The sequence below is a fragment of the Dryas octopetala genome, chromosome 3 (genome assembly GCF_963921425.1).
Source record: "Dryas octopetala chromosome 3, drDryOcto1.1, whole genome shotgun sequence".
In the NCBI taxonomy this organism is placed as follows: Eukaryota; Viridiplantae; Streptophyta; class Magnoliopsida; order Rosales; family Rosaceae; genus Dryas; species Dryas octopetala.
This window is the reverse complement of record NC_141368.1, coordinates 10,834,933-10,858,446: the sequence shown is the minus strand read 5'-3', so window position 1 is coordinate 10,858,446 and position 23,514 is coordinate 10,834,933. Positions and strand designations below refer to the sequence as shown.

At 38.0% G+C, this 23,514-nt stretch overlaps 3 protein-coding genes and 3 non-coding genes across 6 annotated transcripts; all 6 read left to right on the top strand.

Moving 5' to 3' along the window:
• The first annotated feature begins 1,750 nt into the window (after positions 1 to 1,750).
• LOC147290811 (transketolase, chloroplastic) lies at positions 1,751 to 5,894 on the top strand. The gene is made up of 7 exons (XM_086235311.1): positions 1,751 to 2,384; positions 2,894 to 2,984; positions 3,104 to 3,209; positions 3,316 to 3,598; positions 3,961 to 4,109; positions 4,196 to 4,349; positions 4,674 to 5,894. Exons 1-7 carry the CDS (start codon positions 1,872 to 1,874, stop codon positions 5,631 to 5,633), a joined length of 2,256 nt encoding a protein of 751 aa, XP_086091437.1. The 5' UTR covers positions 1,751 to 1,871; the 3' UTR covers positions 5,634 to 5,894.
• A 3,252-nt stretch (positions 5,895 to 9,146) lies between these two features.
• LOC147290810 (RNA 3'-terminal phosphate cyclase/enolpyruvate transferase, alpha/beta) lies at positions 9,147 to 13,511 on the top strand. Its single transcript, XM_086238081.1, has 8 exons — positions 9,147 to 9,692; positions 10,223 to 10,467; positions 10,678 to 10,831; positions 11,258 to 11,472; positions 11,553 to 11,670; positions 11,885 to 12,095; positions 12,919 to 12,980; positions 13,065 to 13,511. The coding sequence occupies exons 1-8, from the start codon at positions 9,339 to 9,341 to the stop codon at positions 13,281 to 13,283; spliced, it is 1,578 nt and encodes a 525-aa protein (XP_086094207.1). The 5' UTR covers positions 9,147 to 9,338; the 3' UTR covers positions 13,284 to 13,511.
• Positions 13,512 to 16,475: 2,964 nt separating this feature from the next.
• On the top strand, positions 16,476 to 18,770 carry LOC147290809 (UDP-glucuronate 4-epimerase 3). Its single transcript, XM_086238053.1, has one exon. It carries the CDS (start codon positions 17,089 to 17,091, stop codon positions 18,403 to 18,405), a length of 1,317 nt encoding a protein of 438 aa, XP_086094179.1. The 5' UTR covers positions 16,476 to 17,088; the 3' UTR covers positions 18,406 to 18,770.
• A 2,409-nt stretch (positions 18,771 to 21,179) lies between these two features.
• On the top strand, positions 21,180 to 21,296 carry LOC147290808 (U5 spliceosomal RNA). Its single transcript, XR_015121561.1, has one exon. It is a non-coding gene; the product is annotated as a U5 spliceosomal RNA (small nuclear RNA).
• A 775-nt stretch (positions 21,297 to 22,071) lies between these two features.
• Positions 22,072 to 22,189, top strand: LOC147290807 (U5 spliceosomal RNA). The gene has a single exon (XR_015121562.1). It is a non-coding gene; the product is annotated as a U5 spliceosomal RNA (small nuclear RNA).
• A 774-nt stretch (positions 22,190 to 22,963) lies between these two features.
• LOC147290806 (U5 spliceosomal RNA) lies at positions 22,964 to 23,082 on the top strand. The gene has a single exon (XR_015121563.1). It is a non-coding gene; the product is annotated as a U5 spliceosomal RNA (small nuclear RNA).
• The last annotated feature ends 432 nt before the right edge of the window (positions 23,083 to 23,514 follow it).

Sequence of the window (23,514 nt, the reverse complement as noted above, 5' to 3'; positions counted from 1 at the left end):
AAAGTTATTGAAAATTTCGTAGCTGATTCTCTTGCCAACATGAGCTTCAGGCTACCATTGGATCGGATTTACATATTTTAAGTTTTCCTCCTCTTTTTGTTACTGCTTTTTTGCATGAGTATCTGCTAGGCAAAATTAGCTTCAGGTCCATTCTGATGTAGTTTTTGTTGTGTTTTGAGTTGTTTACCATTCAAAAGAAAAAAGTTATTGAAATTATATATATTTTTTAAGGATAAAATTGGGTTGGCCAGCCATGATGCATATGTTGCCTATGGTAAACTTTCTTTATTTCCCTAAAAATAGTATATCCCCTTTAAAATCCCTCTATGGATATTTATGATAGAAGTGTCGGTTGAAAGTTTAAGTAGAATCACATGAGTTTTGGCCCAAAAAAAAAAAACCAGTAGAATCACATGAGTGGAGTAGCAGCTAAGTGTTCAATTTCTGTTTAGATCAGATGGATTATTCTTTTCCTTTTGGCTGCTATATACACGTGGAGAGACATTATATAATATAAGATATGTCAGCAAAAAAAGATAATATAACAAAAAGTTGCACTTGTCAAACATATGGTGCTGAAATAGTAGCAAATTTTGAACTATGGATGACTGAGGTTTTCAAGTTTGAACAACAAGGGGTTAATGTATCTTCCTAACCAACCTTTTACCTTTTTTGAACAAATCTTCAACCCAAAGGAAATATTATATTGTCATGGACTCATAGACCTCCTTCCACCAAACTCTTTCATATGTCTTACTCTTCAACAACCCACCAAAATTGATACAAACCTTCGATTGAGACTATTATTATGATTTATGGGCTACTTAAAGAAAGTTTTTTCTTTCTTAGAGTGAGATAACAATTTCATCCAATGATCCACTCTCATGCCTTATTTATTTATTTGACTTTCCATCACAAAGTTTATAATTTTGATTTTTAAAGTTAACTTTAGAGCAACTTACTCCTTATTTAATTGAGAATTGAAATAATGATCGATAATCATATTTCGATTGCCAACTTAACCACATCTTGATTGTAATTTAAATGAGTGATAATTCAATTTTTTCACCATCTAACTGAGTTAAAATTATAAACTTTCTCGCAAAAAAGTAATAAAAATAGACAAGGCATGAAAAATGATCATTCGATGAAAATCTCCATTCGAATATGGCGATGGTTTATATAATAAGCTTATTTCCATACTATTTTAGGTGGTAAGTCATGCAACAAATTTCATACATTAGAGTTTGTATTTTTCATTACTCCCAAGTACCACCCTCAAGTCCAATTATGTTCTTATTTCTTAACATAGTAAAAGGACTAATTTGTACCACCCAAGTAGCAGCCACCATCTGCTAAAATGGTACCAAACATCCAATCCAAGCAAAGATTAGCCTGAGGACAAACCAAGGTGGATCCATCACCAAAACAAAATTAATAGATAAATATATAAAGCAGAAAGTCAAAAAAGGAAAATGATTTTCCCAAAATAAAAACTTTGCTTTTTCACACCCCATCAAAAGCTAGAAAATATATTATAAACCCCCCCAAAAAAAAATTAACAAATATAGACTTAGAGAGTCATAATTTGATTACATTACAAAAAAAAATGGAAGGCAGAGCATTCCCCAACTCCTACCCTCAGTCAACGGCTGAGATTGGATCTGCATTGAATCTAACGGTCAGCTCCTTCCTCTACCTGTCTTCTTGTGTAGACGAGAAGCTCAAAGCCCAGCTCCTCCTATCCGATAAAATCAAAGAGCCTCAACAGTCTCACAGACTCTGAGTCTCTCACTCTCTCTCTCTCTCCTCTCTTCTTCAACTCTCAGCTCTCTCTGTCTCTCTCTGAGCCAAAACCCAGAGACCCAGCAATGACTTCATCTTCATCTGTGACTCTCTCCCAAGCCCTCTTGGCTCGGGCCATTTCTCACCATGGCCCGAACCCATCATCGGACCGAGTCTCTCTCTCATCAGCCATCACTCTGCCCACTTTTTCAGGCCTCAAATCCACTTCTTCATCATCGTCTTCAGCTTCTACGTCGTCCAAGCTGTCCCGGTTCCAGCGCCGCCGGGTCGGTTCTATCCGGCCGGTCCGGGCCACCGCTGTAGAGACTCTGGACAAGACCACAGAGAACTCTCTGGTCGAGAAGTCAGTCAACACGATCCGGTTCTTGGCCATTGACGCTGTTGAGAAAGCGAATTCGGGTCACCCGGGTTTGCCCATGGGCTGTGCTCCGATGGGTCATATTTTGTACGATGAGATCATGAGGTACAACCCCAAGAACCCCTACTGGTTCAACCGTGACCGGTTTGTCTTGTCTGCTGGACATGGGTGTATGTTGCAGTACGCTCTGCTTCACCTTGCTGGATATGACAGTATTCAGGTCGGTTTTTTGCTGGTTTAATTTTCTGGGTTTAATTTCTTTGTGTGTTTGAGTTGAAAATGGACTTGGGTTTTGCGTATTTTGATTGAATTGGTATTTGAATGGAGAATTAGGACACTGGTGGAAAAAAGCTTTGAACTTGGTTTTCTTATACACTTCTATTTTTTTGGGCTCTCTCTCTCTCTCTCTCTGCGCACAGACTAGTTTTGGTTCTGCATGTTTGTTTTGGGAAATTCATGTGTTTGAACATATGCATGTTCTTTCTGTTTTTGTGAAGACATGTTTAAACATACTTTATTCATTGATTGTTCTTAACCATATTTTCGATACGGGTACCTTTTCCATTGAAGCCTTAGCCGCATCCAGCCATCTCCACTTTTTTTTTTTTGGCATATAAGTTAGTGAATCATTATTGTTAGCTTTGCTAAAATAGTAAAATGTAATTGTTCCCGTATAATTTACGAAGATCGGTTATGAACTGATTATTTGGTTTTTGGATCAATGATTAGGAAGAAGACTTGAAGAGCTTCCGTCAATGGGGAAGCAAGACCCCTGGACACCCTGAGAACTTTGAGACACCTGGTGTTGAAGTCACAACTGGTTAGATTCTCTCTTCAATTTCTTCTTATTTAATTAACTACTTGTGAGCTTGAAGGTTAATTGATCACTCTTTTTCTTAGCTGGTATTCTTAAAATTATTTTCATTTGATTTGATGCAGGTCCTCTGGGGCAAGGCATTGGGAATGCTGTTGGGTTGGCCCTTGCTGAGAAGCACTTGGCTGCACGTTTCAACAAACCAGACAGTGAAATTGTTGACCACTACACGTATAACTACCTTATTGTTTGAACTTGTTTTTTACTTCCTCTGTCTTGATGTGAAATTTGTAATGCTTTGGTTTTGCTTAGCAGTATTGGTGTTGTTTCTCTGCAGATATGTTATATTGGGTGATGGTTGTCAAATGGAGGGTATTTCAAATGAAGTTGCTTCCCTCGCGGGGCATTGGGGACTTGGGAAGCTGATTGCCTTCTATGACGACAACCACATTTCCATTGATGGAGATACTGAGATTGCATTCACTGAGAGTGTTGATACCCGTTTTGAGGGTCTTGGGTGGCACGTTATCTGGGTGAAGAATGGAAACACCGGGTATGATGAGATTCGGGCTGCCATTAAGGAAGCAAAGGCCGTCACAGACAAGCCCACTTTGATAAAGGTGAGATATATGATGCTTTTTAGATTGTTGAATATAGTACACTTGGATGCGATGTCAAGGAAAACTATTTTTCTATGATCTATTATATTTGTCACTTATTTACTGGAAAAAAGTCATAATAAGACTGGTAATTTTTTAACTGCTCAACCAACTTTGTCATTAAAGTTTAGTAAGAGGTTATGTTGCATGAATTTTGGGATAATTTAAAAGGCCCATTTTTAGAGTTGAAAGGGACTTTGATTTATCCAAATATGCATTGTGGCATTCTCTGTAGAAAGTGTTTGTCAGAACGGGTCTTTGTTTTAAGGTTCATTTTGATCTGATATTAGTCAATGTCATGTTGACTGTTTGTATCTTCACAGGTGACAACAACCATTGGTTTTGGATCTCCAAACAAGGCAAATTCATACAGCGTACATGGTGCTGCACTGGGTGCCAAGGAAGTAGATGCTACCAGGAAGAACCTTGGATGGCCATATGAACCTTTCCATGTGCCAGAGGATGTAAAAAGGTAAATACTATCTTATTAAATGTCCATCTGTTTAATCAGTCTGCTTGCATTAATTACATCATCCTTTTTGGTTGGTTCTATCTTAGTCATTGGAGTCGCCATATCCCTGAGGGTTCTGTTCTTGAGGCTGAATGGAATGCAAAGTTTGCTGAATATGAGAAGAAGTACAAGGAGGAAGCTGCAGAGCTGAAGTCCATCATCAATGGTGAGCTACCTGCTGGTTGGGAAAAGGCTCTCCCGGTGAGTAAAGCTCCGTCTTTAATTGCTCTTTTTCTTACCTTTAAGAGCTTATTTGGTTATTTTATATGTGACTTATCTGTCAACAAGCACAAAAATGTTCGGGCAAGCATTCTGGCTGGCATCAATAGCATATTTTGGCTTATTTGGGTCCCCGCATTTGGTTTTTGTCGAGTTGGCCGTTGGGGTACAACCTTAACTGAGTATCAAAAATTGGCCAGGCCTGCTTTGCATGTTCTGAGATAAACCATATTGTATATTAATGTAGCTAGTTAGGATTGCATATAAAAGTCATCTTATAAGGTCTCCTGATTGCTCTTTTTGCAGACTTACACTCCAGAGAGCCCAGCTGATGCTACCCGGAATTTATCTCAGACAAACCTTAATGCCCTTGCGAAAGTTCTCCCTGGTCTTGTTGGTGGCAGTGCGGACCTTGCTTCATCCAACATGACTTTGTTGAAAAGTTTTGGAGACTTCCAGAAGGATACTCCAGAAGAACGCAATATTAGGTTTGGTGTTAGGGAGCATGGGATGGGAGCCATCTGCAATGGGATTGCCCTTCACAGCCCTGGATTGATTCCATACTGTGCCACTTTCTTTGTTTTCACTGACTACATGAGAGCTGCCATAAGGCTCTCTGCCTTGGCTGAGGCTGGAGTTATCTATGTTATGACCCACGATTCAATTGGGCTTGGGGAAGATGGACCAACCCATCAACCGATAGAGCACTTGGCAAGTTTCCGGGCAATGCCCAACATTTTGATGCTCCGCCCAGCTGATGGGAATGAGACTGCTGGGGCATACAGGGTTGCAGTACTTAACAGGAAGAGACCATCTATCCTTGCCCTTTCTCGGCAAAAGCTGCACAATCTTCCTGGAACTTCCATTGAGGGAGTCGAGAAGGGTGGCTATACTATATCAGACAACTCTTCAGGTAACAAGCCAGATGTTATTTTGATTGCAACTGGCTCTGAATTGGAAATTGCTGCCAAAGCTGGTGATGAACTCAGAAAGGAAGGGAAGGCTGTTAGAGTAGTCTCCTTTGTTTCTTGGGAACTCTTTGATGACCAATCAGATGAATATAAGGAAAGTGTTTTGCCAGCTGCGGTAACAGCAAGGGTTAGCATTGAGGCTGGATCAACATTTGGGTGGCACAAGATTATTGGAAGCAAAGGAAAGGCAATTGGAATTGATCGTTTTGGGGCAAGTGCACCAGCAGGAACAATATACAAGGAGTATGGCATTACTGCAGAGGCAGTTATTGCAGCAGCAAAAGAAGTTAGCTAGGTAACTTGTTTGAAAATTTGGTTTTGGTTGGAGATCAGGGTAAGAGGCGACATTCTAGTGATTTGTTTCATGTTATGGTCTCTTCTGTTTCAATAAAAATATTATTTTTCGTTTGCTGCTTATAATTCTTCAGTGAAGCAAAATAGATCAAAAGAGGGAGTAGGCTTTGAGAATGCTCATGTATTTTGTAACAACTCTTGGAACTGTCTTGAGTTTTGTAATGGTCTGTGGTTATTTAATGAGTTTCACTTTCTTCAATCATTTTCTACACTTCATTTGATGAAACTATGGGTTGTCTCTTTCGTTCCCTTGTCATAGAAATCAAACAATTTTGACCTGGTAGCCTAGATTTTTGCTGTCCTCATTAGTGGTGGTTTGCCTTCCCTTAGAAGTCATACCCCCACACTCCTGAATTTGTGAATCCTTTTGGTTTGCTATCTACTCGGCAGGAAAATTTAGTTAAATGGAAGGGTAGTTCTTAGCACAAAATTAAAGAAATGGATGGCTAAAAAGAATTGGATGGATGGTTAGAAAGAGGGTTTTTGTTCCCACCATGAAAGTGAATTTGTGTGTATTCTAAATTTCGGATATTTGGATTGGATATTGGTTTCAAGCCATTCAAAAATTGTAGGGTAATCCATATTGAGATGACCTTCCAAGTTGTGGCAGTTGCATATGTCTAGGAAATTTTGCATGTCATAGGATCCACAAGTGGGTGATGAAGTTTGTGGTTGTTGAAGCTCCTGACCTCAGACCTATCCAAATTGTCTTCTACCATTCCACCACCAAAACTTCACTGATACTGTATGCAAGCAGGGGATAGCAAAAGTTGCATCTAAACAGATATTGGTGTTTCCTTCACTCTAATACCTTTCACTGGAATTGACGGTTAAGTTTGGTGCCGGCAGTGGGACCCAGCATTACAACAATATTATAAGGTTGTTCAGAGAATTACAGCATATTCTTTTATCTCTTTGGGAGTTATGTGGCCTCTCAATTTTTTTTTTTTACAGTAAATTTGTGATACATGAATTCAAAAGTTAACTTCAACCAACACTTTTGGATGAGGTTTTGGGTCGTTAGACTAGTTACACAATCCCGACCTACTTCTACCTTCAACTTATTGAATGGAAGTCTTGGGGTTATATATTCCTCTCAATTTGGTGAGTTTGGAATATGCTCTTATGCATGGTATTTATGCTATATATATGTTCATCTTGACATTGACAAATGAAAAAGTACATTAGAGTAAAATGCACACACACACACACACACACACTGACACACATGCATGAGATTTGTCACCTAACTCTTGTATGTATCTAAGAGTTAGACCAAGTGTTGCTTTGCTAAAAAGAAAAATGATGAACAGGTCCCAATCATGTCACCATTGACACAATAAAGCTTTGACTAATTGCTGCAAAATCAATAGAGCACAAAAAGGAGGATATTCTCATGCTTAAAAAATTTGAGCTTCACTTTCACCTTTCAAAATTCGAAGGGCCAATGGCTCATGGTCGCATCAAATGCAAATAACATAGGCCATGGCCACATAAAAGGACCAGCATGAACGGACCCAAAATGACTCTGGGAAAAAGCCCATGTTTGTACATTCATATCAAATTTATGAAGAGTTTTACTATTTTTTTTTATATATAAATAAAAAAACTCAATGAAATTCAAATATCTACGGATACAAAGAAGGTCCAAATGAGGAGTCGATTCAAATTGAGGCTTTGGATGTAGAGATAAAATACTCACTATCATAGAAACTATAAGCCTTCGGTATTTTTTTATTTTATTTTATTTTTTACATATATATGGAGGGAGATAAATCTTAATTATTTCACATGAGCTGAAATCTACAATATTTTCAGAACTTAATTAGATTATATGGAAACCATTTCATATTAGAAAGTTAAGAAAAAACAAAAACATAATTAGCCTCTATAGCATATATACTTGTTGACTTAGTTTGTACAGGAGGTGAATTTCCCTAGAATATTGCTCATATGGTCTTGGCAAGACATTGAAGACAAGAGAAGTTGGATATATAAAGTGTCACAAAGTACATGGAGAAAAAGGTTCTATCGATTCGATGTGTAAGTCTTTATTTATTTATTTATTTTCAAACTATTTGCGAAAATAAAAAGCTCTTCTTTTTTTTAGACAAAATAAAAAATCTCTTTAAACTTATTTTAGCTAAAAAAAAATGTGCAAATATGTTGTTGGCAGAAATAAGTGCAGACTTACAATCCATCTTGTAAGCAACAGCCCATATCTAGTTCCTCCAATCTTAAAGCCCACTTACTTGGCTCTTCTTAATGCCGAGGAGACCAATTTGTGTGGTTTGGTTTGTATTTGTTTTTATTTTTTTATTAATGTTTGTGTTGTTGGAAAAATTATTGTAATAATTTATCGTGTTGTTGAAGTAATATGTTCTTAAGTACTGTTCTTGGAAGGACAAATTTGAAGCACAAATGAATGCTTATTGTACTAAATAATTGGATTTAGTATAATAAGTTAATAAGAATTTATAAATTCTATCTAAGATGATTATACATCATCTCTCACAATTGCTCAAAATCTACCCCTTATTTAAACAACTTTGATATGTTCCTAATGATAGGAATGTCATAAAATTTGTTTGAGCATCTTAATTCAATTGCTAAAGCAATTGTGAAATTTATAGATTTAGTCATAATGACCCTACCCTCGCTTCTATAGGAAGAATTTAATTCTTATCTTATTCTTTCTCTAAAGAGGAAGAAACAAATTATGAAAAAACAATCAAATAAAAGTGGGATATATAATATATTGATATAATGGCTACTTGGGTTCTACTATCTTCAGCAAGACATCTTATCGCATTTGTGGTTAAGGTTGCATTTTATCAAATTTTATTCTAGTTTAATTTATTAATAATTTCATTTTCAGAAATCAGATTTTATATCGTCTTTTTAATTAGAATTGCCAGGGTTTAAGTTAGCATGATCACTCAAATTTAGGTCATCATACTTAAATAGAATTTAGATCCAAAGCTCAACTCGATTAGGTCAAAATGAATTCAACCCAAATTTAACTCAATCATGCAAAATTTTATGAGCTTAAGTTGTCCAAATTGATTAGGTTCGACCCAAGTGTAGACTCAATCCATCAACCCAACTCACCCATAAAAAATAATGTCCCGGACCCTACTACAAGGGGTTTGGTGAGAGATAGTGACACTGCCATTTTGCCATTTCCGAGCAAAACGTGAGCAGCCCCTACCAACCCAACTAGTGCACAAATACTCCAAAAACCCCCTTAAAATATTTTTCTTTCCTTTAAAGATAGAGTACAACATTTTCCAGCACAACGTACAACCGTTTAAAGCACAAAAACAAGTACCTACCACTCTATTGCAATTCAAACTAACACCCCCAAAACTTTTGGAAAATTATAAAACTTTCCCCACATGGGTGTTTTGGAAAATGAAAATTCATCATTCCTCTTTCTGTGTTTTTCAAATTTCTGGTGTCAGAGTTGGTTGGTGACTAAATTGTAAGGTAAACCCTCTCACCTACGACCATTGCCACCAAAACCCCAACTTTCCATTCCGCCAAACACCCATTTTCAGAGAGCCCAAGTTTGACAACACTCTAGAGAGAGTTTTAGAGAGAGAGAGAGAGAGAGAGAGAGAGAGAGAGAGAGAGAGAGAGAGAGATGGCCCAAGTGAGCAAAATCTGTACCAATGGTGCTCAAAGCACCAATCTTTTGCCCAATGTTTCCAAACCCCAAATACCCAAATCCTTAAATTTACTCTCATTGAAGTCACAGTTTCTGGGTTCCTCGAACTCTTTGAGTTTGAAGCTGGAAAATGGGTTTGTGGGTAATTGTGCGGTTGGTAAAGTCAGGGGTGGTTCTCTTAGAGTTTCAGCTTCAGTTGCCACAGCAGAGAAGCCGTCAACAGTTCCAGAGATTGTGCTGCAACCTATCAAAGAAATCTCGGGCAACATAACGTTGCCGGGTTCCAAGTCATTGTCTAATCGGATTCTGCTTATTGCTGCCCTTTCTGAGGTATATAAAGATTGTGGCTTTGTAGCTGATTGTATTTGTAAATTTAATTTTGAAAAGTGTGATAAGTTTGCTTGGGATTGGAAAGCTTTGTTTGGTTGTTGAAAAGATGTGGAAAAGGAAATTGAAGAAATTTTTTTCTAGATTTTGATTATTGGGTTTTTCCAATTCTTTCACTTAGGATTTAGTTTTGAATTAAACTACAGATAAGAAAAGAACTATCTGGTTGATAAGGAGAATGACGAGAAGGATGGACAAAAATAAATTGTTTGTTTTGTACTTGGGGATATAAGTAATAAAATTGGAATGAGATCAGGAATGTTTCTGCGGGCTAATTAATTCTATTAGAATGTTGTTATATTTGGTTGATCAGAAAAATCTAGAAATCAAATTGATTGATTTTAGAGAGAATGAATTATATTGGTCCATAGAGGTGATTAACGATACTTCCTTTCACTTGGTACATGTTTTCAAGATTCTTTACATAGTCAAGCATCTGGTAGGTATAACTATTGTTTTTATGTTATGTTCAGGGAACAACTGTCGTAGACAACTTGTTGGATAGTGAGGATATTCACTATATGCTTGGTGCATTGAAAACCCTTGGGCTAAATGTGGAAGAGGACAAGGCAAACAAACGAGCGATTGTGGAGGGTTGCGGTGGTCAGTTTCCTTTGGGAAATGAATCAGGAGATGAAGTTCAACTTTTCCTTGGAAATGCTGGAACAGCAATGAGGCCATTGACTGCAGCAGTTACTGCTGCCGGTGGACATTCTAGGTTTGTCTGATTTGCATATTGAACTAGAAGTGTGATTCCTGCCTCAGTAAAAGGATTTTTTTTTTCTTTTCACTTTTTACAATTTACATTACAGAACTTTTTGCTGTTAAATGCTAACTGAGTAACCTTGAAATATGGTTTTGTAGTAATTCAATACAAACTAAATAGTATATTCTAAATAACCTTCCTATACTGTTCAATATGTTTCAGGTATGTACTTGATGGGGTGCCCCGAATGAGGGAGAGGCCAATTGGTGATCTGGTTGCTGGTTTGAAGCAGCTTGGTGCAGATGTTGATTGTTTTCTTGGAACAAACTGCCCCCCTGTCCGTGTAATTGGAAAGGGTGGCCTTCCAGGGGGAAAGGTGCGGTTTGCTTTATTTTTTACATTAATGGTTGTCATTTTTCATGTGATATACAATTTTGTGTTTGCCCATTATCCATTTGCTTTTGTAGGGAATAGAACCCATTGTGATTTCTGAAAATTGATGGTCTAGAAAAAACAAGAAAAGGGCATGATTTAGTCTTTTGTTAGATTTAACGTTAATTCTTTGCAGAAGTTATCACATCTCAATGAAAAATAAATAAACGAATCTTTTGCAATAGCTTCCTGCTTTTAAGAACATAAAACTGTTGCTTAGCTTGCATGCTAAAAGTCTTGATTCTTCTAGTAGATTTCCTTCCTAGTTTCTCGTGTCAACAGGAGTTTTGAACCAAGCCGTCTCCGCAATGGTAATGCCTGCAGTATTGAGGAACTTCATAATTTAACCCACAGTATGTCTTTTTTGCAGGTGAAGCTCTCTGGATCAATTAGTAGTCAGTACTTGACTGCTTTGCTTATGGCAGCACCTTTGGCTCTTGGAGATGTTGAAATTGAAATTATTGATAAACTGATTTCCATTCCTTATGTGGAGATGACTTTGAAGTTGATGGAACGCTTTGGGGTCACAGTGACACATAGTGATAGCTGGGATCGGTTTTTGGTCCAAGGAGGTCAAAAGTACAAGTACGTTTTATTCAACATATAGCTGTACCACTTTGTGAATATGGTTGAATTGAGTGTAATAAAATGAAAAAATCAATCAGGTCTCCTGGAAATGCTTTTGTCGAAGGTGATGCTTCAAGTGCTAGTTACTTCCTAGCTGGTGCTGCAGTCACGGGTGGGACTGTCACTGTTGAAGGCTGCGGGACAAGCAGTTTACAGGTATTTCCACAGACCAATGTATTGTGTTTAATGTTCCCACTTCCCAGTCTATGCATGATAAATTTTCAGATTGATGCCCAGTCTTTAATATTCTTAGGGTGAACTATTTGAAATTCATAATTGCAACATCCTCTTGGATATCCTTGAAAAACATTATGAATCACGTATAGAATATTCAAATAATCTTACATTGTTTTGGCTTTTATTAATCAAGGGAGACGTAAAATTTGCCGAAGTTCTTGAAAAGATGGGTGCTAAAGTTACCTGGACAGAGAATAGCGTCACTGTTACAGGACCTCAACAGCATTCTTCAGGAAGAAAGAACTTGAAAGCTGTTGATGTCAACATGAACAAAATGCCAGATGTTGCCATGACTCTTGCTGTAGTTGCTCTTTTTGCCGATGGTCCAACTGCCATAAGAGATGGTAAGTTGCAGCCGTTAGTTGTTGAATGGATTGTGCTTAACGTTATTGTTGTATGTGTCTAGTAAAGGAAAAGGGTGGGTGGAATCCATATAGGTCTTAGATTTGCATCCTTTGAAGAAAATAAGCAAATAAATTTGGAAAAAAAAAAACTTAGAGAAGAATAAATTAGATTCAAAACAGAACAAATAGAATAAAAAATATGTGGCAGTGATGGAAGCTATAGCATTTATATAGATCTAAGGTTCCAGTGGCATCTGTCCAACAGAAAAAAAGGTTCCCTTGGTACTTACTCTTTTTATTGTTTGCAAATAAATGAACAGTGAACTTATAGAGGTCCCCCATTTGGTGAGCCCTATGAATTATTAGCTTAGCATTTTTACTCTGTGGAGGATGAGGTATGCCTTTATGTTGCTGAAAATGGCAGTGAATGTAATGCAACTAGACTTTTAGAATCATGGAATTCCCATTTGTTTGGCCTTCCCCTTAACCTGGTACAAGCACACGAGCGCTGGAACTACTAGTGGTCATTATGTAGTGGGTTCACATCTCTCTTTCCTTAAAATTAAAAAACAAATCTCTTAGTTAATAAAAGAAAGTTGAGAAAAAGAAAAATTTATTTTTTTCATGTAGTTGTTAGAAGATGTGAGGATGACTTTTTCTCCAGGTTTAAGCCCTTGTTGATAGGTATATGATTGAAGTATTAATATTTTTGCTTATCTGAGTAAACTGCTCATGATTTTAAATTCTGCATGTTATCAAAAACTACATGGGAAAAAATTTCTCCCAAACACCAGCCTTGATATCTTGATTATTTTGTTCTCAGTGGCAAGCTGGAGAGTGAAGGAGACAGAAAGGATGATTGCCATTTGCACTGAACTCAGGAAGGTTAGTTTCTAGTGGCTTTCATCACACTTGATATTCCTACGCATTGTTACGTAAATCTTACATGTGCGGACGTAATATTTTCAGCTTGGAGCAACAGTTGAAGAAGGACCAGATTACTGCATAATCACACCACCAGAAAAATTAAATGTGACAGCAATCGACACATATGATGACCACAGAATGGCCATGGCTTTCTCTCTAGCTGCCTGCGGGGACGTTCCAGTTACCATCAAGGATCCTGGTTGTACCAGAAAAACATTCCCTGATTACTTTGAAGTCCTTGGGAATTTTACCAAGCATTGAACAGCTATTATAAGACACTTATCTGTAGAGAGCGAGAAAGAGAGGAGGGAGATTGATCATTCTTCTGCCTCTACAACCAAAGCAGAGCAGATGAAAGCCACCCTTTTTTATTCTCTTTATTGCCTTGTAATTTTTGGATGATTATATTTCCCAGTTGAGCTCATATTGTTTCTAAGATTGTGATCTTATTCTACTCAATAATAGTGAATTAGTGATTTGGTTCTTGGATCTGCAGACCCTTTTTTCTTTGCACCTCTCCATGGGGCAAAATTCCATCACATCAGTTTATCAAACATTGAAACTCTCTTAACTATTAGTCCACCTAAAACCACTTTTTTGTCCCTGCATAGGTTTCTACTTTCTAGCACCACCGCCCTGGATCCACTGTATCATGAGAATGGCCATGATTGCTATATACTTTATTAGTAAATTTCAAACTGTGTAGATTTAATCACGTGCCAATGTCCAGCTTCAATTAACTAGCAGAGCATGGAACATGATGCCATGTTATTAAATAAAGGACTACCAGTCTACCAATACGTGTTCCCCTGTCTTTTTTTGTATCAGACTCACATGGAGGTGGTGGTAGCTGAGTACAATTTAAATTTCCAATATTTATATATAAATAACAACCAATAAATCTTAAGGATCAAGTATTCAAGTGTACTTAACAATGCAGTATTCTTGGTTTCTGCTATATTACGATATATAATCAACTTGCTCTGGCTAATTGAGTATATTATGGAGGTGTTATTCTATAGAGAAGGATGTTTAAACTTCAAAGCTGCTTCTTTGAGGAAATCAAAAAGGAAAAATATTATTTTACCCAGCGGGAATGACCAAGAAAAAAGCCAGAAAAAAAGGGTTTGGAAAGCCCAAAATAGTTTTATCTTTATGGTCAAAGTTTCATATATGTATGGGAAGTCTATAGGGGTGCACCAGTTGATGTGTATATCATAAATGATGAGTGTGTTGTAGGGAACGTGGAGCACAGATATAGGTGTGATTTCTTCAGTACCACTCTTCATTTTGGGTTGAGTGGCACTGAGCTTTTGGATGAAGTAATGCAGTTTGGGCTTGTGATCCTTCAATAATCTCCACACCCACACACCCACACCCACCCACATGATACTAGCCTACCATAAATTGCAGTATAAGATACCAGTAAGAATTCTTGGAAAGATGCTTTTGCCTTCATTTCAAGTTTGTTTTGCATTACAAGTACTATTCACTAAATGTATGTGATTCCCCTCTCTCTCACATATGAGACCGTCTCCTATAGCATTAACTCAACTCACTCTCTCTCTCTCTCTCTCTCTCTCTCTCTCTCTCTCTCTCTCTCTCTCTCTCTCTCTCTCTCTCTAATTAAGAGATCAAGATGGCATACATATGAAAATGATCAACCTTGATAAAGATAAAAGGACCTCATGCCAGATCAATGCAATTGCATAAATAAAGTTGAACAATCACAAATATGCTTCTGATCGATTTGTAAGTTGAAAGTTCACCTACCCCAACATATTTACAAAATTTTTAAGAAAATGTAAAAGATACTTGGAAATACTAATTACAATCATTATGTGCTATATTTTCCAACATAATTATGAACAACTTATTCATCCAAGGAAAAGAAATAAAGCATTGATTATAATATTAGACAACTTTGTAGCCAATAAGGTATGCAGAATTGTGACCTTAATAATAACTTTCACTTATGAAAATATAGAATAATGAAGTGTTAGAGGCTTGTAATTGCCAGTATGTCAAATCAATTCATCTTACTTGTTGAATGTATGTACTCATTAAAGTGAAACAAGAATGTTCTTGTAAATGTTCTTTTGGTTTTCTTGTTATATATCTACATAGATAGTTTGGTTTGATCAATGGAAATAATGTGGTCTGATCATATATGGGTTATTATAACTACGGTGATTAAGAACATATCAGGTTTGTAACTTTAGTGATTAAGGCTTAGTTTGAGATTGCTGTGAAAAAAAACAACTGTGAAGTAAAGCAGCTGTGAAGTAAAGTCAGCTGTGAAGTAAAGCAGTTGAGTGTTTGGTAAATTATATTTTTTAAAAGTGTTGTGAGTACAAAAAACAGTATGAAGGTGTTTGGTAAATTGTAATGTAAAACTGCTATGGCTATTTATAATTACTAAAATGAGGGTATTATGGGTAAAATAAAATTTTCATTGTTGCTGTGATTCACTACAACTTTCAAAAGCACCTACAAACTTGCTTTCTATTTTTGTTGTGAGGAGTTGAGAATTGTGGGACAAAGCAATTTTTCATTTTTTTACCAAACACCAAAACTGCTATAAGTGATTGAGAATTGTCATCCACAACAGCTTTTGGGTCCTCCACAACAATCTCAACCGGGGCCTAAGAGTATTTATCACTACACTCGAGACAGGACGTTCAAAATTTTCCAATACCATTTAATCAAAATAAAAAATGTGACCCTACCACGTTATTATTAGTCACTATTATTTTGTTTATATAGAATTTGGATACTCCCTTAGTCCCTTTCTTAATTATTTGTGATTTCTAATTCAAGAAATTCACTAAAAATCTAAGAATTTTTTCATCCAAACTCACAAGTAGATTATAAACCTCAAAAACTAGCTTGTAGATTCTAATTAAAGAAATTAGGATTATAGAGGGGAAGTAAAATAAAAGCACTGTTCTATATATGGTGAGAAATCAAGGGGCATCACTGCATGATTAATTGCAGTAATGTAGTTTATTTAATTATTGTAATAAATAAACCCTAATCATCATCATCATCATTATATCATAAATCTCAATTTAATGAGAACTGCAATTCCCAATTCCCAATCCCCACATCTCTCACATGTTTCAATGGTGTAGTAGAAACTACAAACCCGTTGATAATTATAGCCTCTCAGAGTCAAAATCTCATATAAGCTAAAAAAGAGTCAAAATCTCATCCACACCATCTCCAACAAACCACATCCCCACACTCTCCTAATCCCAAACTTATTATAATTCCATCCTAAATATAGAGAACTCTCTCACACATAATATCCAAAAATAAAAATCCTAAAATAAATGGGGCAAAAATTTAGAGGTGCTCCCAACCAATCAAACTTTAGTCTTCTAGCTTGAAATTGGATAAACAAGGATTACTGCCTCGTTGCATTCCTTCATCCATAATCCATTACACAATCTTAATTTTTTTTTCTTTTTGATGAGTTAAACTTTGAATTTTTTTCCCCTTTCAAAGCAAAAATGAAGCCAAAGCTAGCTCTCTTTGCAGAAAGCTCCATGAAACTAACCCATTTAATTAAATTGTAGAGGTGTATGTCGTCTTGATCTCCATTACTCACTCTCCCATTTCATTAAATTATAGATTATAGACTTCTTTGATCTCCATTACTATCTGTGTGTGTGTCTCTCTCTCTAAACAGTGATTAATCAAAATCAAAGCTTTGAACTTTCTTTTTCACTCTCTCTGGGGAGACCTATAAACCCAAAAAAGAAGAGAAGCCATACCAACAACAACAACAACAACAACAACCCATCTCTCCAAGAAACCAGAAGATTCCCATTATCAATCAGAACATGAAAAAGAGCTGAAAGAGAAAACGAAAGCTAGGCACCAACCAAAACCCCTTCACTTTCCTTATCTTAACACCATCACCACCACCACCACCACCACAAGAAATTCAAGATACCCAGCTCCTCAAACCCTAAACCTGACTCAAATCCCAGAGCTCCTGGCCAAAACTTACCGAACCAAGACCTGGGTTTTTCACACATTTTCTCAAAGAGCTTAGAAAATGACCCAACTAATGCAAATGTCTCATCTTGACAACAGTCCTCCAACTCCAGGCAAGTTCAAGATGGACAAGTCTCCCTACATTCACAGGCTTCGTTGGCACGGCTCTCTTGCCAAGCTCACATTTTGGTCCTTCGTCTTCATGGGCTTGATCTTGATCTTCTTCTTTCGGTCGCCGTCGTCCAATTCTCTACCGTCCGATCCCTCCCGCCGTTCTCTCAGAACCTACAATTGGGGCGGACCCGCCTGGGAAAAACGGGTCCGGTCCTCGGCCCGGGTCCGGTCCAGAGACGGCATGTCGGTGCTCGTCACCGGGGCGGCCGGGTTCGTTGGGACTCACGTCTCCGCCGCGCTCAAACGCCGTGGCGATGGCGTGCTTGGCCTTGACTGTTTCAATGACTACTACGACCCTTCGTTGAAGAGAGCTCGGCAAGCGCTTTTGGAGCGCAGTGGGGTGTTCATTGTGGAAGGTGACATCAATGACGCTGCTTTGTTGAGTAAGCTTTTTGAGGTTGTGGCTTTCACCCATGTGATGCATTTGGCTGCTCAAGCTGGTGTCAGGTATGCTATGGAGAACCCTGGCTCATATGTGCATAGTAACATAGCTGGTCTTGTTAATCTTCTTGAAGTTTGTAAGAGTGCCAATCCACAACCTGCAATTGTTTGGGCTAGTTCTAGTTCTGTTTATGGACTTAATACTAAGGTACCCTTTTCGGAAAGAGACCGGACTGACCAGCCTGCTAGTCTATATGCTGCTACTAAGAAGGCTGGTGAAGAAATTGCACACACTTACAATCATATATATGGCCTTTCCCTTACTGGTTTGCGGTTCTTTACGGTTTATGGTCCTTGGGGAAGGCCTGATATGGCCTACTTCTTTTTCACGAGGGATATATTGAAGGGGAAGACTATTCCGATCTTTGAAGCAGCTAATCATGGCACAGTGGCAAGGGATTTTACCTACATTGATGATATTGTGAAGGGCTGCTTGGCGGCATTGGATACTGCAGAGAAGAGTACTGGGAGTGGGGGAAAGAAGAAGAGGCCTGCCCAATTGCGGGTTTTCAATTTGGGGAATACGTCGCCTGTGCCAGTTTCGGATCTTGTGACCATTTTGGAGAGGCTTTTGAAGGTGAAGGCTAAAAGAAATATAATGAAGTTGCCGCGCAATGGTGATGTTCAATTTACCCACGCAAATATCAGCTCGGCTCAGAGGGAACTTGGGTATAAGCCCACAACAGATCTGCAGACAGGGTTGAAGAAATTCGTTAGGTGGTACCTCACTTACTATTCTGGTGGGAAGAAAGCTGCTGGTTGACAAATTCTTTTGATTGTGCGGTAGATCCTTTGAATTCTTGTTCATTATAATTCTTATGATTGTTTTTAACATTTCTGTCATTGCCCCAAGTATCGTTTTCCATATATCTTATGATGTAATGCCATATGAGGAGGAACCTTGTGTCCAGTGAAGAAGTTTTTTGGTTGGGGGACATTGTTTTCTGAGCACTCCCATGCTGTATTACGAGGACCATCTCTTTCTTTTTTCTTGGAATGTAATTGTTGGAGCTTCGGCGTTGTAGAATTCATGACTGATAGAGCATATGCTAATTGGTGGACATGTATCATTGCCTTGCAATTCAATAAAATAGCACACGATAGTATGGTTTTTCCTTTTTACCACTATATGAACTGAATCACAGTTGATTTTGTGTAATGCCTTATTTGATTTTCATAAAATTCGTGTTGTATAATTGATGTCCATGAATTCCTTAGCTGCATTTTGTTATGGGTAATGTTGCAGCTGACTTTGACGCCCTGTACTCTAACCATTTAAAGCAGCTTAAGTATGTCATGTCACTCCACTGCGAAACTAACCCTGCATGCCTTTTTATTTTTGGTGGCTTAGAGTTGATGACGGATCAGTCTTGTGTGTTAAAGTTACACTTCTGTCTTCTTTTACTTCCTGGTTTATAGTCATTATTTGCACATGATATGCGGTGCTCAAATGATATATTCTGTCAGGCATTATCTTCTATGTTTGAATCTCAAGGAATAACTGAGAGTCAATTTCAAAAACTTGGTAAGTTATAGGTGGAATAACACTCATTGTTGTGGTTCTTTCTAGTTTCTACATAGAGGATTGTTTTACTGTATTCCCTTAAATGACATAGGAAGCCAAAGAACTTCTAAAATGTTACTCTGAGTTAGTGTATAGATCTCCCTAGCATTTTGTTTTTCTCCCCATTTTTGGGGTTCCTATTTACTTTTTGCCTTTGTTCTTTTAATCAAAGGCAATGACTATGGAAGAACTTCAAAAGGTGGAAAGTGAATAACTTTCCATTCAGAGTGCCCTCAGTTCACCACTAATGTAGTAATATCAAATTCTGGATACTCAATTTGATATGTGCACTTCCATCACAAAACGATAATTTTGACAGTCAAAAAATTATTTATATATTTTATCTTTGTTAAAACTTTACAGACTTTACCTATTTTACTTTTGCTTCTTCCTCTGACTTTGCAAGACCTTTTTTGTTTTGCATTGTATGCATGTTATCACTACCTGCGGTAATTTTGTCAACATTTTCTGAGCAACATTTCCTTATTTGTGCATTGGACTGTTTTGGAAATCTGTTTGTTGTCTTTGTTTAGTAAGTGAGTCACTATAAAGATGGTAATTACATAGTTCAAACACTAGGCTGGACTTTCCAGTGTGCAAGTATTTTATTTACCCTGCTAAAAAGACCAATGTATTTCAGTGTGCAAGTCTTTGGTAAGTGAAGATTTATAGGTTGCATAAGTAGTAGGCATGGCAGAAAAGAGTTGCTTTGCTCTTCGTTACAATTTCTTTATTTCCTATACTCAACTTCATGCTCTGCAAATTTTAGTTCCAAAAGGCAAGGAATGCCTTGGCTCTTTGTACTTAAATGCTTGGGAAGAATGCACTCTATAATGAAGAGTGCTCTTTGTAATAGTTTGTGTCTTAATGACTAGTAAGTTGCAGCTTGCAGGAACACTAAATCATTGAGATTATTTTGCTTTAGGCAGTTGCTTCAGCAAGTTTGAGAAATGTCAATTTTAGGCAGACGATGATATGCTCCAGGCAGAAAATGATGCTTCAGGAACATGAGGCCAGAGGATACACCATTCCCTCATAGGGGGTCAAGCCTGCTGATTTCTAAAGGTTGCCTTCCTTGTTGTCCCTGATGATTTGACATGTAGAATTGAACAAGTGGAAGGAGTTTTGTGCTCGTCTCTTTAACATGTTTTTTTTTTGTGTAGTTACTTCGTTTTGCCTCTTAGACGTTTATTGCATGTCATTTTGTGCTGTGGAGGGGGTCGCCCTCAATCTCATTAACAATTTGATTATTTGATGGCCTGAATTTTGGCTTCCCATTTGGACACTTCTCAAAACTGAGTTAGGTGCATGCCTACTTTAACTTTTCAGCAAGCCTTCATTTGGCTCCACATGGATTGCATTTGCTTGATATGACACGGTTGGATTTTGCTGTAAATAATTGATTGTTATGGGATCTATTGTGAGGTGTACAAAAATCAACGACGTATGTGAACGACTGATGCTAACATACATCTCGATGTTGTATAAATGTTTTTATAGCATGAAAATGCAATGTGATTAAGTGATTGTTATGGGATTCACTGTGAGGCATACAGACATAGTATTAGTTAAAATAGCATGAGGAGCATTTTCAGGTTGCCACCTGGCCTACTATCTGTTTGAACTCCTTTTGCACACCATGGCAGTTTGGCTTATGTACCAACTTGCAAATAACCATTTTTGTGTTTAGCCAAAATGATACCTTACTCTTTTACCCGCAAAGCAAATGATACCTTACTCTTCGCAGAGTTGTTCATTTTTCTTACAAACATTTCTTATTAGTCACAACCAGAGAGAGAGGTGTTCATCGATTTCAGGCTTATGTGCTTGCAAAGACTTCTGGTGTTAACGCGGACGCGCACACACCTTCTATCGTCTTTCGCTGTTCAATTGTCCCACATCGGAAATGAGCCAAAGAGTCCTCGCAATAATGCCTTGTAAAAGGAGACACCATCAAAGCTGCAAAAGCACGCAGCCGCGCGGTGAGCACAGAGCGAACTATTCTTTCGCCTTTTACTAAAGAATACCGTGTGCGCGCCGCACTCAGTGGCATACGCCAATTTTTATAGGGACTTCTCTTTTAAGAGAATCCCCACAAATCAGTCCTGAAATCTTTTGATCCATACAAGCCACATGGTAAAATTTGTATCTCTTTCATTAATTTAAATATACAGTTCAATTATTCATGAATCACACTCAGTGACTATGAGCTTATATACAGTTCTACAGCTAAACTGACTATTATATCTAAGCCAGCATTGACGGCTTTCCTGTGTTATGGTTCATTGTGAAGTTAGTTGTTGCTGAACTAGCTGAAGTAACATCTGGTTTAACAAGCCCTCAAGTGAGATCCTCATTAGATATGTCGTCCAATTTGTTAAACCCTCTAGTCTTGACAGCCAGAAACCCAAACTACCTAGCAATCAATCAGCCAATAAAGTTGTTGGAATCTGTGACTAGGCAATACGAGAAGCAATTATCCAACATTCCAAAGGTAACTGAGTGGGGAGTGGGGTGACGAGTAGAATCATCGATGCCAAACTCATATTCTTAAAAGTGGATGTGGGGGTGTACTTTTGCTACAAAGAAACACACCTCGATCTGCAGGCATTTTAGGTCCATGGTTTGGGGTTCTGAAGAAGTCCATAACCCAAGCTCTCGTGTACTATATGCCATTGCTGGCGAGCTGGTGCGCGCCAGCCAAACTCTGTTAGTGAGCTTGATCTTCTTTGCAACTCACGTAACGATTTCGCAGAAGTCTTTGCAAGCACATCTTAAAACGCCAGTCCCACATCGGAAAAAAGCAAAAGAGGGCTTTTGAGAAGGCATATAAAAGAAGAGATCTTCCACTTTATCTAATCACGCAGCCGTGCGGTGAGCACAAAGCGAACTATTCTTTCGCCTTTTACTAAAGAATACCGTGTGCGCACCGCATACAACGGCATACGCCAAATTTTTGAGGGAGTTCTCTTTAAGAGAAGCCCCATAATTCAGTTTTTAAATGTTCTCGTAAGAATGTTGTTCATGTGCCAGTGGACGTTGAGCTTAATGGGCTCTTTGGAGAGCCCAGAATAATTAATTCAGAAAGCAAGTTGGGGCCTGTTTAATATGGTGAGGCCCAGGACCCAGGTCCAGAGGGGGTGTGTTAATTGCCAACCCAAAGTTCCCAAAAGATGAAGACCAGCTCCAATAAGCCTCAATCCCAAGCCCAATAAAGAAAAGACTGAGATTTCAGCCCAAGTTGATGGCAAAACCACTGATCCATTGGCCATGTATGCCCCTAAACAAACCACCAGCACTTATGCTCCCATCATGTGCACTTCTATTGCCATCCAGTTTTTAAGGGACTTTAACTTACAATGGATATCGTTTGAGTTAATTAGCCACTATTAACTCTGGTGAGCTCTATTGAAAATGTCCAATCTTATTCAACCTGTTGTTTAGGAGAATTACTCTGAAATGGTAGAGTGCAATTTGGGAAATTGGTTGGGTGCTTTGAAGTCCAGTCCTGAATGTTAAGTTTTGTCTTTGACCAATTATTATTCCTTGCTGTAGTCGAATAATTCATGCTCTTTGGATTCAATGAAAAAGGAGAGAATGTATTGGATAATCAAATTTCACATAAGAAAGGAGCAGAAATAGAACCCAGTGAGAGCAATCATATGTTAGCAGGGAGTCCCACATCGGAAATGAGTGAAAGAGAGTGCTCGTGAGAAGGCGTATAAAAGGAGAGAACATCCACACTACCAAATCACGCAGCCGCGCGGTGAGCACAAAGCGAACTATTCTTTCGCCTTTTACTAAAGAATACCGTGTGCGCGCCGCATACAGTGGCATACGCCAATTTTTTCAGGGATTTTCTCTTTCGAGAGAAGCCCCACAATTAAGTTCCAAATGATCTTACTTGTTCTGATTAAGTTCAACCTATTATTACAACATTACTCTGAACTGGTAGTGTATTATTTGGGCAATCATTGAGCTATTTGAAGTCGAGCCCTGCATTCATATTATCTGCATGCAGAATACATATATTGGAGCCCCTCCATCTGAAATTTAGCTTTGACCAATTATTGTTCCCAAACAAAAAGAATATGCTCTTTCTGCTTGGGGAAGAAGAGGAATCTGAATTTTAGCTTTGACCAATGATTATTACAAAAGAAAAAGAACAGGCTCATTGAATTCAAGTAATGGGAGGGAATGTCAAAAGGGCAGTGGGGGTGGTAAAGGTTTTATGGGATCACTGTTGAGTGTAGAGGGCAATCTTCAGAATCCTTGTTGTTGCTCAAAAGAATCCAGCATAGGAAAGGG